Below are 16,300 nucleotides of genomic sequence, written 5' to 3'. Positions count from 1 at the left end.
AAAAGGGAAAAAAAAGAGTCGTGGTTCTGAAACATTCCCCGCTACAGTAATTTGATGATGGTTTAAATTGGTCGACTGTCAACTCATATTCGCTCTTGCGAGGGCCACTCATCTAACCATAAACCCAGGGTCTTGTTAGTCTTGGGCAGTTCCTGTTCTTCTTCTTTCCCTTCTGCTGCCCAAGGCGGGGCTAAACCTGGTAATAATAGATCCAAAAGAGATCACCCTTCATTACCATGCAGGGTATTGGTGGACGAAGGTGGCAAGGGAAAAGAGAAGAAAAAAGAAGAAGAAGAAGAAGGGGGGGGGGGGGGGGAGGAGACGGGAGAGGACGACAGATCTATGAATGATTCGAGATTGGAAGCTATCGTACCATCATGACATATGCATTGGTGAGCGAAACTGAATATACAAGATGAAAAGTACGAAACCGCTATATGTGATACGTATATGATGCGTCCTGTATCTTCCCTTCCAGCTGGTCAAAGCAGAATGCCTCGACCTCTCTCTCTCTCTACGTATCTCAGACGGAACTCTGGCCGGCGCAGCAAAAGGAAGCAGGTATATCTCAAGATAGAGATGATGCTGAGAATAAGTTTGGAAGTATACGCGACTCATCCCGACTCTGGTCGTCGGGTCACATACTCGTACGTAGTATCGTGTGCCAATATACATTTAGAGACGTGATATTACTATCACTCTATGCGCTGTACAGAAGGAGAGCCCATACATGACAAGGCTTCTTTTCCCATCCCACTTGGCCATCTCCATGTCGGGACTCTGAGCCCCCACACGATGCCGCCGAGATAGAGGCCAGAGGCGTGTGACTCCGCAGAGCAATGGACAGTGCAGTGATATTGGCCAGGAGAGAAGATCTGGCCCTGGGTGGGTAGGAACTTTTCTTCTTCTTCTTCTCTTCTCTTCTTCTCTTTCCCTCACTCACTCCGTAGGTACGGGGTCAAGGCAGTGGGCCAGAGTGCGAGTACGGAGCAGTGATGATAATACTCTGTCCGTCCGTCTGCCGTGCGGTATCACGTCGTACTCGTAGTGGACCTGTGATAAGAACGTCGTCCTCGTGCGGTCTTGGCGTATTGTACTCGCCGTACGAGGTATTATACGGTCTTGGAGTCCGCTGCACAGCAACTGCTCGTTCTCGTCTTGCGTGTTGACAGAGTACATGTATTGCACGCTGGTTGGTTGATAGCCGTAGCATGCAACAGAGTCGCATCCCGCCTTTGCATGTAGATGTAACCGAGTGCAAGTCCGTATCTTGCGCCGTCCCCCCCCTCCCCCGAGGTGCTAGAACATTAAGTGAGTAGGAGTTGATGTAAAAGATGTGTGCTGATACCATACCTGGCTCTCGTGTGATCCTACACGGCCGATGCCAAAGGCCCCGTAGCATGGGGTGTACTACGCAATATATGCGATGCTACGCCGGACGTTGTACGTCGTCATCGTCGTCGTCGTCGTCGCACGTACCGAATACAAGATGTGGCTATCAAGGTGCAAAGGGCTCTCTTAATATATGCTTGATTTCGATCTCGAAGTCTAAGAGAGAGATATAGGTAAATGCAGTATCCCACCCGGTCCCCGACGCACGACATGTTGCGGACTGCATCTGAGTCGTATCTGGTTCTCCACCGCTCTGCTTCCTCTCCTCTCTTCTCTTATAGTACCATCCATGTATGCCGGTACTAACTGTAGTCGTGGCAGAGACCATAGAGAAAGAGGAGAAGAGGGGAGAGAGAGAGAGAGAGAGAGAGAGAGAGGGAGAGATGGAATCATCATCGTGCTCATACTAGTGCATACCCATTCCACCTCGCCTACGTATCAGTTAGGCCTTGAATCGGCTATACGCACGCAAGGTAGGGAAGGCGGCTAGACGGATAGGATCGAGGACAAGTTGCCTCCCTTGCGTCGTAGTGATCATGATGGCTTTGGTGCCGTGGAAGATGACACCCCTACTGAGTCACGGAGTGGATTCATGTACATAGCACGGAGTTGACGAGAGACTACCCATACTACCATACTACATCGATGTACGAGGCGACCGCTGGCATCATGACATCAAGTATCCAGTCGTTGAATAACAGAGACTTCCTTGGCAGGTTTGAGTTCTCGCCAAGTAAGTCGTAATGATTGAGTAGGCTTTTTTTTTTAGACTTGGCCAGGGACTAGTAATCTGCACCATCAAACTTATATGCTTACTCTAATTCAACGGATGCTACTGCTCTGTCCCTTTGTTTCACTTCTAGGCTGATTGCTAGGACTTGTGAGCGGGTAAGTAGCAAGGTATCGCCGGACACCGTGTTGTAGGTTTCCAACAGAGGGAAAAAAGAGAGAGGTGATAATGGAGGAGGAGGAGGAGGAGGAGGAGGAGAGGGAGGAATGAAGTAGAGCTATATTACATAGAACTACATCGGCGTTGAACGTAGACTGCTACTACTACTACTTCTACTACTACCACTACTACTGATGGAAAGTTGGATATGACGCGTTATCTATAAAGGGGGCTGACAAGGTCTGGGGGGCATCCATATCTCCATCAACCGATATCTATTCGTGATGTCTTGTTCTTTCTATCTCAACTTGTCTACATACACAGGTGCTATCATGGCATCCGCACCTTCATAGAACAATTGTACGTAGGGTAGGTACTTGAACTTGTTCCGTCCATCTGACGTCACATACTCGACCCGATCTTTGCCGTGAAGGCCCGTGATCGACCTGGCCATACATGTACAGCTGAAAGGAGATTGAATACGACGTATCAGTACTACTAGTAGCGGTACATGTATGGCAGGATGGCTTCTCTCCAAGAACCCAGCTCCTTTTCCAATCTTCAATTTTTGTCCTTCTCAGCCGCCAAGGTTTCAGTTGGGTGATTCCTAAGTATCGATATGTATTATGTAATGATATACGGAGCAGTACGGAGAGCAAGCTGGCCTGTATCATGGGCCGACTGCCAAGGCGTGCGCTGTCGGGATTAAAGCGCTGGAGAGATCAACAGTGACGCTGCACTGCACTGCAGAGCCTCAGGTACGAGGACTCTGATATCTGTTCCCTGCATCCGTATTCGTACACGGCCAGAGTACCTCTCTTAAGTACATATGGTAGTAAATTATACTAATACCGCATAAGTGCAACAACAAGCGCCCGATACTGGCTAACCGGGGCTTTGCCGACGACGGCCATCACAGCTATTCGTGCTGGCCTCAAGTCTCTCACATTGAACTTGATCGCCGCCCCATCTCATCATCACCGACCATCTTGCTCATCAACATGACATAGGCGCAACCACGACGACGACAAAACCTGGAAAAGCCCAACAGTGACTCGGTGGCTCGTCTAACTCATCTTTTGCTCTCTGCCGTGGCTAGCTTTTGCGCACACGTGATGCTCTGCTGATTGTTATCGAGACATGACCTGGCAACAGCAACGAGGTTGGAGCTCAGTCGTTTGATGCTGCTTAACACTTCATCTCTGATTCAGCGATTTCCTCTCTTTTCCTTCTTTCCCGCTCCCTTCCATTTATTTTCTAATAATTCCTTATTTTTATTTTTATCTTTTTTGGACACCAGTCTTTGGATCTCATCATCCTGGACTTCATTCTTTGCATATCATTCTGTGGACGTCATCGCTACGAGGAAGAGATTGGAAAAATCCTTGGCCATTTACATTCCACATCTCCCTGCAAGTTTTTTTTTTTTTTTTTTTTTTTTTTGAGATAATCGTCTAGAGGGGTGAACAGACAATTGCCACATGGCCACCAAAGAGATGCCCCTCCTTCTCGATAATGGCCTCCCCATGCAGATAGACGGAGTGGGAGACGTCGACGACCTATTTGGCGACGGCACCGGCGGTCTTCCCATGCGGCAGCCTACCAAGCAGATCGATCTGAGACTGGACCAGCTAAGGAATCGCGGCTGCTTCAGGTATGTGCCTCGTTCACGCATCGAACCCCCGCCACCACTCCTTGCCTCTGATATCTGACTTGTGCCTTCCCCTATTGCAGGACTGTGGCTTGGTCTAAGGTGGGGACGATCGCATCGATCACACCAGACGGCCAAGAGCTGGAGATTCGCTTCCTGAGATGCCAACCTTCCGATGGCGAGTGGGACCTCAGCGAGCCGACGGTGTGCGGCCTGGTCAGGGGCACGCCCGAGGATCCCCTGGTGCATCTGGAGTGGTCCGAGACCAACAACCCCGAGCTGGCCGTCTTTGACAGCGCTGGCCGGCTCGCGCTGCTCATCTTCTCCAATACCCTCAACCAGCCCTTCATGGTCAAGAGGTGGGATTCCGAGCCAGTCGACGACAGCCAAGCCGTCGTGGGATGCTACTGGCTGCCCGCCAACCTGTCCACGACCGGCATGGGCGACAAGGCGACGCGCCAGTCGTACAATGTGCTCTTTGGGCCCGCCAGCAAGACCGAACGCGGCAACTACCACTACACGAGCTCGTTCGTCCACGCCGAGTCACCGGCCCACCCGCAGACGGGGAGGAGCGCCCTGCTCACCGTGACGACGGGCGGCATCCTCAAGATGGTGTGGATGCAGGTCAACAACAGACCCGAGGAGACGAGGCTGGAGCTGGAGAGTATTGGCAGCGCAGATGAACTCATCACTCATGCTGCTCTTGCCTCAGAAAAGAGTGCGTAAACCAAAACAAGAAAAAGACACGTGTGTGTGTGTCAGGGCTTGGAAATTGGAAAACCGCGGGGGAACAAAAAGATGTGCTGACTCTGCTACTTATAGAGCATCTCATCCTCGCCATGATCACCACAGCCCGCCAACTTCAATTTGTCCGCGTCGACATCCAGTGGGTTGTTCAACCCGGCAAAGAGCGGGGTTCGCAGGACACGCGATTCAACGCTGGTCTGGTAGCTAAGTCGTGCGCCATAACGAGCTGGGCGGACGATACCCCGGAGCAAGTTTCGACGCCCGAGGTGACGAATCTGCTGGTCCTCCCCTCCGTAACGGACAAGGCTGGCAAGGAGACGGTGCCGCCCATGGTCGTCACGACCCGCGCACGCACCACCAGCCCCGGCACCTTCCCAGCGGCCCAGACCATCATCAACAGGTGGGAAGCCCGTGAGCAGAACCACAAGCTGCAGTCGGCCGTCAGGCAGCTGGGCAACCGCAGGAACAGCACCGCATCAGAGCCGGCCTCGTCGATGAGCCTCAACCCGCTCGAACCTATCCTCATCGACAAATGCGTCATCGGCCTCCAGTCTGCGCAGTTTGGTAAGGCTGTCATCCTGACCTTTTCGGACGGGAGCGTCCAGCACCGCGACCGCTCCACCTTTGAGGAGATATACACCGAGCGTGAATATGCATCGGTCATGAACCTGCAGCAGGTCGGATTCACCTTTCCCGACGACTGGCAATGTGAGTAACAATCGGCTTACAGCATAGAACGAGATAGCTGGGGGATAAAGCACCATCGAATTCTGACCAACCTCTTTCTTCTTTCTTTCCTTCTTTCCTTCAAAAAAACAGGTCAGCAGATTGCCCTTTCGCCGACTGGGTGTTCCATGATCCAGCTGGGGGACAGCGGGAAGATGAGGTGGAGCAGGATACGTCTCCCGGATGGGGATATCGGGAATGGCATGCGCGATGGTGAGTTGCCTGACCGTCCCAAGCCCGTGCCGACCCCTCCCTTTCTGCAGAGACTGACGGACGGACAGAGAGATACGCGGCTACGATTGCCGGCCTCACGGTCACGGCGGCAACATCCATAAAGTACCAGACCAACTTTGACGACATCCTCGCCATTGTCCGGCCGCTTGCGGAGAAACCGAGTAGGTTCCTGGACATTCATGACCCCAGCCCCGATGGGCTACCGCATTGCTGACCGCCCAGCAGGATTCGTGCAAGACTGGGTCAGCGAGGTTATCCGGATCCTCGCGGTTCAGGTCGACTACGTCGTGGAGCCTTCCCACGACGCGCTTCTCAAGAACACGCAGCTGCCGTCATGCATGGCGATACTCGTGAGCCTGGGATTCCGAGGCGACACGAGGCCGCGGACCTTTCAGAGCGCTTTTGCGTCGATGACGGCGGCGATCCGGAGCGCGGCGTTCAACGCGACGGTCGTGGCGACGGCACAGTTCAACGTCGGTGGGCGGCGGAGTCCGATGGACGACCACGAGGTTGTCGAGATGCTAGGGTCCCTGATCAGGTGGTCGCTCGACCTGGTGGCATGGATCACGGACTCGCTGTTCGAGCTGATGAATGACGAGGAATTCTCGCGGCTGCTCACGCCGGAGCGGGCGGCGGAGCTGGGGCCGTACCTCGAGAAGCGCAACGACGTGGCGCTCCACCTGCTCATCTGCTCGAGCAGCCGGTGCTTCCTGAGCGCGCTGTGCCGGCGGCTGATGCACATAGAGACCATCGCCGCCAAGGCGGTGACGTTCTACCGGAAGCAGTCCGCGCTGGCGACGGCGAACACGGGGACGCCCAACCCGCGCATGCAGCGGGCCTTCCAGAACCTGCAGCAGGTGAGCAGCTCGGCGCTGGTGCGGGCGGGCGAGTTCGAGAAGCTCGTCAGCACGCTGGGGTCCGGGGTCAACCACGCATACGGGACCTTCCTCCCCAAGATGGCCAGGGGGGCTAGGGGAGCGGGGGCGGGGGCGGGAGCGACGCCCCAGCCGCAGAGCAAAGAGGAGGAGGAGACGGTCAAGATGATACGCGCGCAGATGGAGACGCAGACTCTGGTGGCGACGTCGCCGCCGCTGGGGCTGTTCCCGGTGCTGCGCAAGTTCTTCGGGTACGACCTGGTCATGTTCCGCAAGGCCACGGACCCGGCCAGGCTCTTCTTCCAGCCCCTCTCCGTCATGACGGTGCAGGACGACGGGTCCGTCGTCGACGGCATGCGCACGGCCCAACTCGACACCTTCACCAAGAACAAGCTCAAGATGGGACCGGGGAAGCAGTGGAGGAGGTGCACGAGGTGCACGTGGGTCATGGAGGAGATGCCCGGCAAGGGCCCCGGGTTGACATTCATGATGGCCCAGCAGAGGAGGTGTCCTTGCAACGGGACGTTGGCAGTCTTGCCACCTGGGAAGTTGGATTTTACAGCGTGAGAAATTTCCATCTTCCATCTTCTTGATTCTAAGTCTTACTCTGCATCCTGTACTTTCTTCTTCCTCTTCGGGGGAGCAAGTTTCCTCTCTTCCTCTCTTCTGAATCTCCACCACGGTCTCACATGGCAACGTAAAGAAAGAGTAGGAACTGAGGAGTCATTTATCTTTGGTTTTTGGTGTAAGATGTCTCGAAACAGAGTATTGGGAACGGATTTGTTGGGTTGTTACGGAGATGCGAGGTATCATCGTAGGTCACGGTAAGGGATCGATGCAACGTCCCGGCTAATGTGTGCAAAGAGGCTCGCCCATCCCTCTTCTCCTTCCTCGTCGTTTCCTCCATCTTTCTCGATGAAGGGATTAGTAAGAGAGACTGGAGAGACAGGAGAGACAGGAGAGGAAGTAAGAAAAAAAAGAAGAAAAAACAGAGGGAAGATCTGCATCCACTCAGATAGAACCGAGGCACCTTTTCTCTTCTCTTGTCCCTCATCCTCCTCATGGCACTGGGATGCACGGGCGTGGGCTTGTCAGCTGATGAATACGAGATTCACCGGATCCTTAACAATCTTGGTATTATGAAGCTTATCGAGACGTATTTTTAGCTCGACTTACCGTGCATGCCCAGGTGTACGAGCATCGAGTACGGACAGGTACGAGCGATGCCTACTCTGTAAAGAGTATACGATATAATGAGCTCCGTATAAGATTACGAGACTCGTATCTCACCGCAATGCTCGTACGTGCACGGAGTATTGATACTCGTCGGACAACCTGATACAGGTCCATGCTCCCTCTCTCCGTATATGTTACTCGTCCGCTGCTCGTGAACTGCTGAGAGGATGGAAGATGGGGAGCGTACAGATGTATATCGTAAGTAGAGGGAGACTGGTGTACGGATACAGTACGGCAATCAATGATTAATCGCAGTACGGATTCCACGTATCAATGTATCATTCACGGATTGCATACTGCACGCAATCCGTCGTCATCCACAGACCCATCGAGAGATGGACACGTATGACGGCCTCTTGCAACCCCCTACCCATGCCTGTATTGGTGGTACATGGACCAACTCTCTTCTCACTCTAGGAGTCTAGTAGGTGTACTCGTACTGGTAATACTGCTCGCTCTATTCGTACGAGTAGAGGCTTGCTTGACCTTTTCTTTCTTTCTTTCTCTCTTCTTCAAGCCCCTGGCTGGCCGGTAAAGCTACAAGGCTGACCGTTGTTTTGTGTCTCTCCCTGTCGTGTCGAAGACTGGGACTGGGGGCGGGGAAGTCTTACATGCGACCGTAACAGGAACTTGGCAGATGAGAACAATAATCAAAACCTGTAACGGGGTCTCGGAACGGTGCTCACTAGTAAAATCAGCGTAAAAAACGTCGTGAGCGAGGGAGGGGGTGATGTACGTAACACAGTGCATGCATCATGACGAAGAATACCCGTACGAGTACGAGCAGGCTTACCTTGGAAAGAATATTCATAATATAGTGCAGGGAGGCGTCCGTATGACGGAACAATTTGCGAGTAGAAAAAAAAAAGATGATGCAAGAAAAATGGACGTGAATGCACCGCGCAGCATTGAAAGAGGTCACAAGAGGAGATAAAGCTAACATTACGCAATGCGTGACTATCCAGTCAGTGGAGAGGTTGATCTCATGCAGAGCGGAGATGAGCATCTGGGATATGGTACGGAGTACTTTGTATTGACATGACCCAGCAGCCGTATCAGTCGTAGGATCGATATGCAGAGAGGGATATGGCGCATCAAATGGTCATCATCCGTAGCGTAGCAGACGCAGGATCAACTTTTACCTGTCAGTGGGAAAAGGGGGGAGGGAGGAGGTAGGAGGAGGTAGGAGGATGCGGCTCAATATTATATTGAAGCAAGAGAGTCAGACTGCAAGATTACATTATTATATAATTATCATCACGTGCAACATGTAGTCGAAGATGTACGGAATACTATCAATGTACGGAGCAATGTACGGAGTAATGTACGGAGCATCGACGTGTACGGAGCAGCATCATCATCGTTAGTAATCGGTATTTATGATCATCATGTGTGTTCAAGCCTCATGCTGCCCTCTGAAAGCAGTGGTGCCAGCTATGATCTGAACTGAGTAGAGATGAATCCGGCAGAGGAGAAAGATTCGGGTATTACATAAGTGGTAACTTGATCCATGATTCATGGCATCTCGAGTGCGTGGCAAATCGGCATTTAAGAATCAGGGAATGAAGATTATTACAAGGTGATAGGTGACAGGAATGTGGTTTATTGCGGCGACAGGTCGTTCCTGCCTCTTAAACCGGGCGTCAGGGCATGCGCGACACCCTTACCCACAATTGGACGAGACGCGACGTTTGTGGGGTTGGGCCTGCCAGGTTAGCGCTCTATAAATTAAAGAATGGATGCTGTACGGAGTACTAGGTAATACAAGTTCTAGGTGGAAGAGGCTAGCAGTATCATGCATCGTACAGAATACACAGTATTACCGCGCAGTAGTCAGCATACTAATCTGCACTGCATCCGTAATCTGTACTCCGTACTCTCCGTAATGATACTCCCCCCCATTGCCCCAAGGTCCGAGGCCCAGGGCCCAAGGCTTTCAGTGCCCTGGCGTTAGCGCAGGAACCGACCTGACACGCGAGACCCGTTGCCTGATTGGTGGATTGAGGTAGCCACACTGCCAACTTACGCAAGTTTGAAGGGGCTGTGAATGGTCCCACGGCGCCAGATGGACCCACCTTCCCCTGAACGACGCGAGCCGCCCCTCCCCCCCTTTTTTTTCTTTTTTTCTTTCTTTTCTTCTTTTTCCGCTCGCGCCGTTGTCGTTATTGATAATACTGGTGGTTTATGAGCCGTCCCTCTAAGCCCCTCTACACAGACTACGAGCAGTAATATCATATGAAGAGAGAAAAAAAAAGTAAATTATGGCGAACGCGATACGACAGCTGCGAGAGCGTATATAGATGGATATATATAGATAGATATATGCATCCGTACCTACGTGTTATTTATACTACTGCTAACGTTATCGGTACTGACGTGCAGGTGTTATCAATATCACTACTTATCCGTACTCGCAATGTATCAATGCTGCTAGTACGAGTAGTAGTAGATTACCGTTATTATTGGCATGAACCTGCCACTATTACCACCTGTTCACCGCGCGTCCGCCCTCGCCGCCGTCGTTGCCGCTCATCATCTCCCTTTCTGCCGCACCTCTACTCTAGCCTTGGCTCTTCTCAATCTCAACCCCCTTGCCAATCACCATCAACCCCTGTCAGGTGTTGAGCACCCCCAGCCCAGCCCAGCCCATAGAGGGAAAGCGAAGGAGAGCTCTCTGAACAGGTCGCTGGAGTGAGAGCGCTAACATCATCCAACCGACCAAACCCACCCGCTCATACCCCCCCCCTGGTCTTATGGATGACCTCTTCCTCTCTCTCCCTCTCTCTCTCTTCTTCTCTTTCTTTCTCTTTTTCCTTCTCACATAATTATTACCGCGTGTGATAAGAGATTACTCGTACCTCAATTAATAACGCCGTAACACTTGCCGACCATTCGTACGCGCGCGCCCACACACGCCCCCCCTGTTATCGGCCCTTGGCCCCTCCCCCCCCTCTGCTTCCAGGCCCCCCCCAAATCTGAACATCACCGTCCCATGGTCCATCCCTCTCTCTGCTCTCTCTGCTCCCTGGAGTCTCTGTCCTTGTTCATGGTCAATCCCCGGCGATAAGGACACCTCTTTGCAGAATTGAAACCCCCCCCCTTGTCCCCTGTCTGTCAGGGTCGCACTCGTGCCCGAAATGGCATCAAGCCCTCGCTCGTCTGCTGACCCCCAGGAGACGCTGTCGATCCCCTCCTCGTGGCCTGTCCCTCCCTTGTCCTCTGCCCACCACTTCGAGACGCATACTGTATTATCTGCCTCGTCTGACGAGACCGGGCCCCTGCCTCCCATGAGCCAGATAGCACCGCTACCACCCTCCTCTTCCTCTCCCTCCACCACCACCACCACCACCACCACCACTGCCGATAATACTATTACCACTACCACCAGAGGTAACCATACTAGCGGCCGCTATCACTCCCATACGAGGAGCACGAGCACAGGCACAGGCATTGGCATAGACACATCCGCAAGCTCTCGTACCGACGACAAGGACGACGCGCAGATCTCCGACGCTACAGCAGCAGCAGTACCACCACCACCACCGACGCCACCTGCCCCTCCCGTCGATACTTCCGCCTCCACGTCCACTACACCTCGCTCTTCTGTCCACCAGATCAAGAGGAAGCCCCTGACCGGCGCCGCAGCTACCTTTGCCGCTCGCTTCTCCCAGGCTTCGAGCTCTACCGCCTCGTCCTCGTACATCGACCTGCCCACCACCGATCACAGGTTCGAGAGGGACGCCTCTGCCCAGGATAGCCCTACTCTCTACGAGTATCCGGAAGGTGTCGGCCTTACTGCGTCGCAGCCTAGGTAAGTCAGCAGGAATCCTTCCGTCGCCGCTCTCTGCATGGTTGGAATTCCGCGGACGGGATTTCTTTCCCTGCCGAGAGAGCCCAACGTCGACGTCCTCCATCCCTGCCGTGCCTCCAACGCCACTTGATCATGTCGGCTGACCGAGACTGGTGCCGTGCAGACCGTCCGAGGCCCGTTTCAACCCTGACGACGTCGGCCCGACGCCCGAGACTCGAGACCTTCCCGACGACGAATACGCCGGGTCTGGATCGCAGTTTGACGTCCTGTCCGTCTACGACGACCTCCTCTCCGACCATACGTCTGAACAAGGACCGGGACAGCAGAGGGAGGACCGGCACGACCGACAGCCGACAGACGCCGCCTCGACGCCCAGGGTCGCCGCTGACGAGCGCCGCGGTAGCAGCAACAGCAATCTCAGACCTGAAGCCGTCTCTACCGACGACGACGACGACGAGTACGAGTCGGCTGTCTCCGACCACATCGACCGGCGTGAATCATCATCCCCAATGCGAGCATCGAAGCCCACGCCACCCCATCTGAAACTACAGCAAGTCGACACATCAATACGAGAAGACGCCGTGTCCCTAAACTCCGACACGGGCACTCCAGACTCGGCGTACCGCAACAAGAGGCTGCCCAAGTCCCCGGCTCCGGCATCGCCATTTGCCACCTTCTTCGGCTGGGGCAACCAGTCGCCCGGTGCGACGGATTTCACCGCGGCCACAACGCCGCAGACCCCGCCCACAAAGGGGGCGGCCGCCGTCTTTCCCACCAAGACGACGAGTGCGCTATACGCAGGCGACCCGAGATCAAATGACGCCGCAACCGGAAGCCGTAATCCTTACCTACCCACGTCGCCGACGCTAGAACCCTACGACCTAGAACAGATTGAAGAGATGGAGGACGAGCTGAAATCCATCAGCTCCGAGCTGGCCGCGTCCATCCGACGTGAGATGGACCTGGAGGACCTGGTCGACCGGCTGCAGGAGCAGGCCAGCAACGCCCAGGCCGCCAGCAAGCGGACCAGCGACTACTTCTCCGACTCCGGCTACAGCTCCGCCAAGGCCAGCGAGACGGAGAACGGACGCGAGGAGATCGAGAAGATCCAGAGGAGGTCAGAGCAGGAGAAGGCCTCCATCAAGCTGGAGCTGACCAACAAGCTCCAGGAGGAGAGGCTGAGGCGGAAAGATCTCGACCTGAAGATCAAGCAGCTCGCCGAGCGGGCATCCCACGTCGACCTGGCCCAGATGAACAACCTGGACGCCAACGAGCGCATGAGGGAGCTCGAGGAGAGCTGCGAAGACCTGCGACGCCGCCTCGTCGAGGAGCGGTCGTCCAAGGACAACTTTGAGGACCTGCTGTCGGCCCTCAGGGGCGAGCTGCAGGGCGCCTGCAACGAGCGCGACAACCTCCGCGACGAGGTGGTGCCGCAGCTGCGCGCGCGCGTCGAGGGCCTCGAGGCCGAGGCGGCCGAGTACGCCAACCTGACGTACGAGTCGACCAAGATGCAGCAGGAGCTCGAGACGCTCAAGGGCGAGAACAGCAGCCTCCGCCGAGGCTCCGTCATGGGCGAGAACGTCGGCCTCCGCCGAGGCTCCGTCCTGGGCGACATCACGCCCAAGCGCGGCTCCGTCATGATGGCCAGCGGCCTCTCGCGGTCCAACTCGGTGGCCGCCGGCGGGATGCGCGGACGGAGCGGCGGCATGGGCCTGTCGAGGTCCAACAGCGTCAAGACGGGCCAGGTCGAGTCCCGCGAGGCCCTCGCCGAGCGCCTCAAGGACGTGGAGGTGCAGCGCGACGCCCTCCACAGCGCGCTGAAGAACCTCCTCGAGAGGCAGTTCTTCCAGAGCCGCGACTACGAGAAGCGCATCCGGAGCCTGGAGGCGGAGCGCGACCGCCTCATGGCCGGGCCGGCCAAGCGCGGCGGTTTCGAGAGGGAGATCCTGAACCTCCGCACCGAGGTCAACCTGCTGCGCCGCCGGGCCGAGGACGCGCTGGAGCAGAAGTGGCAGGTGGAGAAGGGCCTGAGCGGCCTGAAGATGGACCTGGACAGGGCCGAGGGCGAGATCGCGTCGCTGCGCGAGCTCCTCGACGAGAACGACATCCTCATCCCGACGTCGTTTGCGCGCTCGAGCGTGGGCAGCGCCGGGTCGGACTCGCCGGTGTCGTCGGCGTCCCTCCGGGAGGCGTACCGCAAGCTGCAGACGCTGTACACGGAGTCGCTGCAGCGCATCAAGGACCTCGAGTCGGGCCTCCCGCCGGACGAGGAGACGCGGGGCGCCATGGAGCGTCTCGAGCGGGCGCTCAGCCTGGCGGTGGCGGAACGCGACGCCGTCAGCGGCGAGATGGAGGCCCTGGCGGGCCGGTACGACGACCTGTCGGCCGACGGGGGCAGGGGCGTCGAGGCGCAGCGCTCGCTCTCGGACGAGCTGACGGAGTCGGCGCGGCAGGTGGAGAGGCTGGCGTCGCAGGTGCAGCGGCAGCTGGCGGCCAACGCCGACCTGCGGACGCGGCTGGCGGACGCGGTGGCGCGCGGCGACGCGGACCGCCACTCCAACAACAACCGCATCACGTTCCTGATGGAGCGTCTCCGCGGTCTGGAAGACGACCTCGTGACGGCGCAGACGGCGTCGGAGGATACGGTGGCGCGCCACGAGGAGGAGATCGGCCGGCTGCACGAGGCGCAGAGCAGCGCCCTCCACCGGGTCGACGGCCTCGTCAAGGGCGGCGCGGCCCTCAGGTCGCCGCGGTCCCCGCTCGCGCGCCGCGGCCCGTCCGCGTTCCCGGGATCGCCGCGGCTGACGGAGGCCTCGTTCGAGGACGAGGCGGAGATGAAGTCTCTCCGCGCCAAGGTGGGCGAGCTCGAGAAGGCGCTGGCCGAGGCCGAGACGGAGATGCAGGACGTCATCACGCGCATGAGCACGGCGCAGGTCGAGGTCCTCAACCTCCAGGAGGAGAGGGATGCGGCGGTGCGGGAGACGCGCAGGCTCCAGAAGTCCGTGGAGGCGTCTCAGGCGCCTGCCGAGGGTCGCTTCAAGGTCTTTGGCTTCTAGGTGAGGGTCGGCAGCCTCGATGGCGGACTCGTCGGAGGCCTCGGCTCTCTGCTCTCCCTCCCTCTCCCTCCCTCTCCCTCCCTCTCCCTCTCCCTCTCCCTCTCCTCTCGTTCACGATATAATCATCATCGTGGACGGCAGGAAGATGCATCGGGAACCTTCTCCTCCTTCTCCTCCCATACTAGACTCAGGACGGAGAGGGGCGGTTTCACGTCTCGCCCCAGATGACGGGTATGGGTTACCCACCCCCAATGGGACGGTCAAGACGATGACAGGGAGGAGAGAAGGCAAGACAACAAAAACATTACAGACATACATTCATGGTATGCAGCAGCATATTCTGTACCAACAAGGGCTTTACTTTTCTGGCTATATTACTTATTTCTTAATCTGGTTCTTCTTATCATCTGGTCCATCTCTTTTGGATATTTTACTACTACATGGGTACGGGATCTGGCAGAAGTGTGCAAGTCAACAAATGATTGATATACTTGTGGAGTTTTATAGTGGGATTATCTTTTATTCTTTTAATATATATATATATATATATATGTTGGTTTCGTCTTTACTTCCTCTATCGTCACCTCACGATATCACAGGTGCATCAGCTCCTTCTTTAGGAAGAGCCTTTGCATTTGTGATGATCGGTATGCTGTATTGATCTAGGATGACTCTCATCGTGATAATTATATGTGAGAATGTTTGCTATGTCATCTTGAGGCAACAACCTCGGTCCCGGATTATCCTTTTTCCGGTTGCATTTGGCTGTTTGATGCAAACACACACAAACAATATATATATATATATATTACTAGTATCATTATTCGAATGAGGTTTTTTTTATTTTTTTATTTATTTCTTATACTTGAGAAGAGAAAAAAGAAGAAGAAGAAAGTGTGTGTCTTAGGTAGACTGGTATGTAGACTTGTAGACTGTAATAGTGCTGATAAGTCTCCTCGTATGGCAGTTGTCAGTAGCGGTACTGGTCAGTGGACGGTGCGGTATCGTGATGAATATTGAGGATGAGAAATGAGAATGGGAGACTCGAACCATCATGCATGGTACGACGTGACATTATTCGCATCCCTGACGCCTTTTTTTTCTTCTTCGGGAGAGAGAGAGAAAAATAAAAAAGGACTAGAGTGGTGGTGGCCCGGACCAATGATGACCGAGGACCTTATCAGTTCCAACTGCTGACCTTGTCGGCCCACGACATTCCAATCCGTGATCTGCATAATGCTATTGACGAGCAGTACAGGTCACCGCTTACAGGTTGACTAACTGGTACGGTGTAGTAATATAGCAGTGACCCGTGGGCCATGGGCCGCGATCCCATACCGAGGCCGGACATCCAGCAATGGGTCGATGAACGGGCGGTCTCTGCGGGCCGCTGGGACGCAATCGGTTCCCTCCTCAGTCGCCGGTTGGGAGTGAGGTTCGTCTGGTCCCTGCGCACATGGTCATCATCACGGTATCACGGTATCACGGAATCATCATCTAATAGCGATCCCATCTTAGTAAGCAGCTAGGGACTCTTGGGAGAGGAGAGGAGAGATGAGGAGAGGATATACAGGACAATAACGGACCTTTTTTTTTTTTTTTTTTTTTTTTTTTTTTTTTTGCCCTCTCACCATGTCCTTCTCCTCCCCATTCTGTGCGGAGCACTCACCAGCAGGCAAAAGT

At 55.1% G+C, this 16,300-nt stretch overlaps 3 protein-coding genes across 3 annotated transcripts; all 3 read left to right on the top strand.

The window, feature by feature from the left end:
- Positions 1 to 3,777: 3,777 nt before the first annotated feature.
- On the top strand, positions 3,778 to 4,658 carry GMORB2_6122 (uncharacterized protein; the record flags this gene model as incomplete). The annotated part of the gene is made up of 2 exons (XM_035468092.1): positions 3,778 to 3,935; positions 4,016 to 4,658. The coding sequence occupies 2 exons, from the start codon at positions 3,778 to 3,780 to the stop codon at positions 4,656 to 4,658; spliced, it is 801 nt and encodes a 266-aa protein (XP_035322073.1).
- Positions 4,659 to 4,771: 113 nt separating this feature from the next.
- Positions 4,772 to 7,081, top strand: GMORB2_6121 (uncharacterized protein; the record flags this gene model as incomplete). Its single annotated transcript, XM_035468091.1, has 4 exons — positions 4,772 to 5,387; positions 5,499 to 5,618; positions 5,687 to 5,800; positions 5,865 to 7,081. The coding sequence occupies 4 exons, from the start codon at positions 4,772 to 4,774 to the stop codon at positions 7,079 to 7,081; spliced, it is 2,067 nt and encodes a 688-aa protein (XP_035322072.1).
- Positions 7,082 to 10,887: 3,806 nt separating this feature from the next.
- GMORB2_6120 (Chromosome segregation ATPase) lies at positions 10,888 to 14,617 on the top strand (the record flags this gene model as incomplete). The annotated part of the gene is made up of 2 exons (XM_035468090.1): positions 10,888 to 11,561; positions 11,725 to 14,617. 2 exons carry the CDS (start codon positions 10,888 to 10,890, stop codon positions 14,615 to 14,617), a joined length of 3,567 nt encoding a protein of 1,188 aa, XP_035322071.1.
- Positions 14,618 to 16,300: the final 1,683 nt, after the last annotated feature.

This window comes from Geosmithia morbida (assembly GCF_012550715.1).
Source record: "Geosmithia morbida isolate 1262 chromosome Unknown scaffold_5, whole genome shotgun sequence".
Classification (NCBI taxonomy): Eukaryota; Fungi; Ascomycota; class Sordariomycetes; order Hypocreales; family Bionectriaceae; genus Geosmithia; species Geosmithia morbida.
Note: the sequence above shows the minus strand (reverse complement) of the source record. Positions and strands in the feature narration are given on the sequence as shown.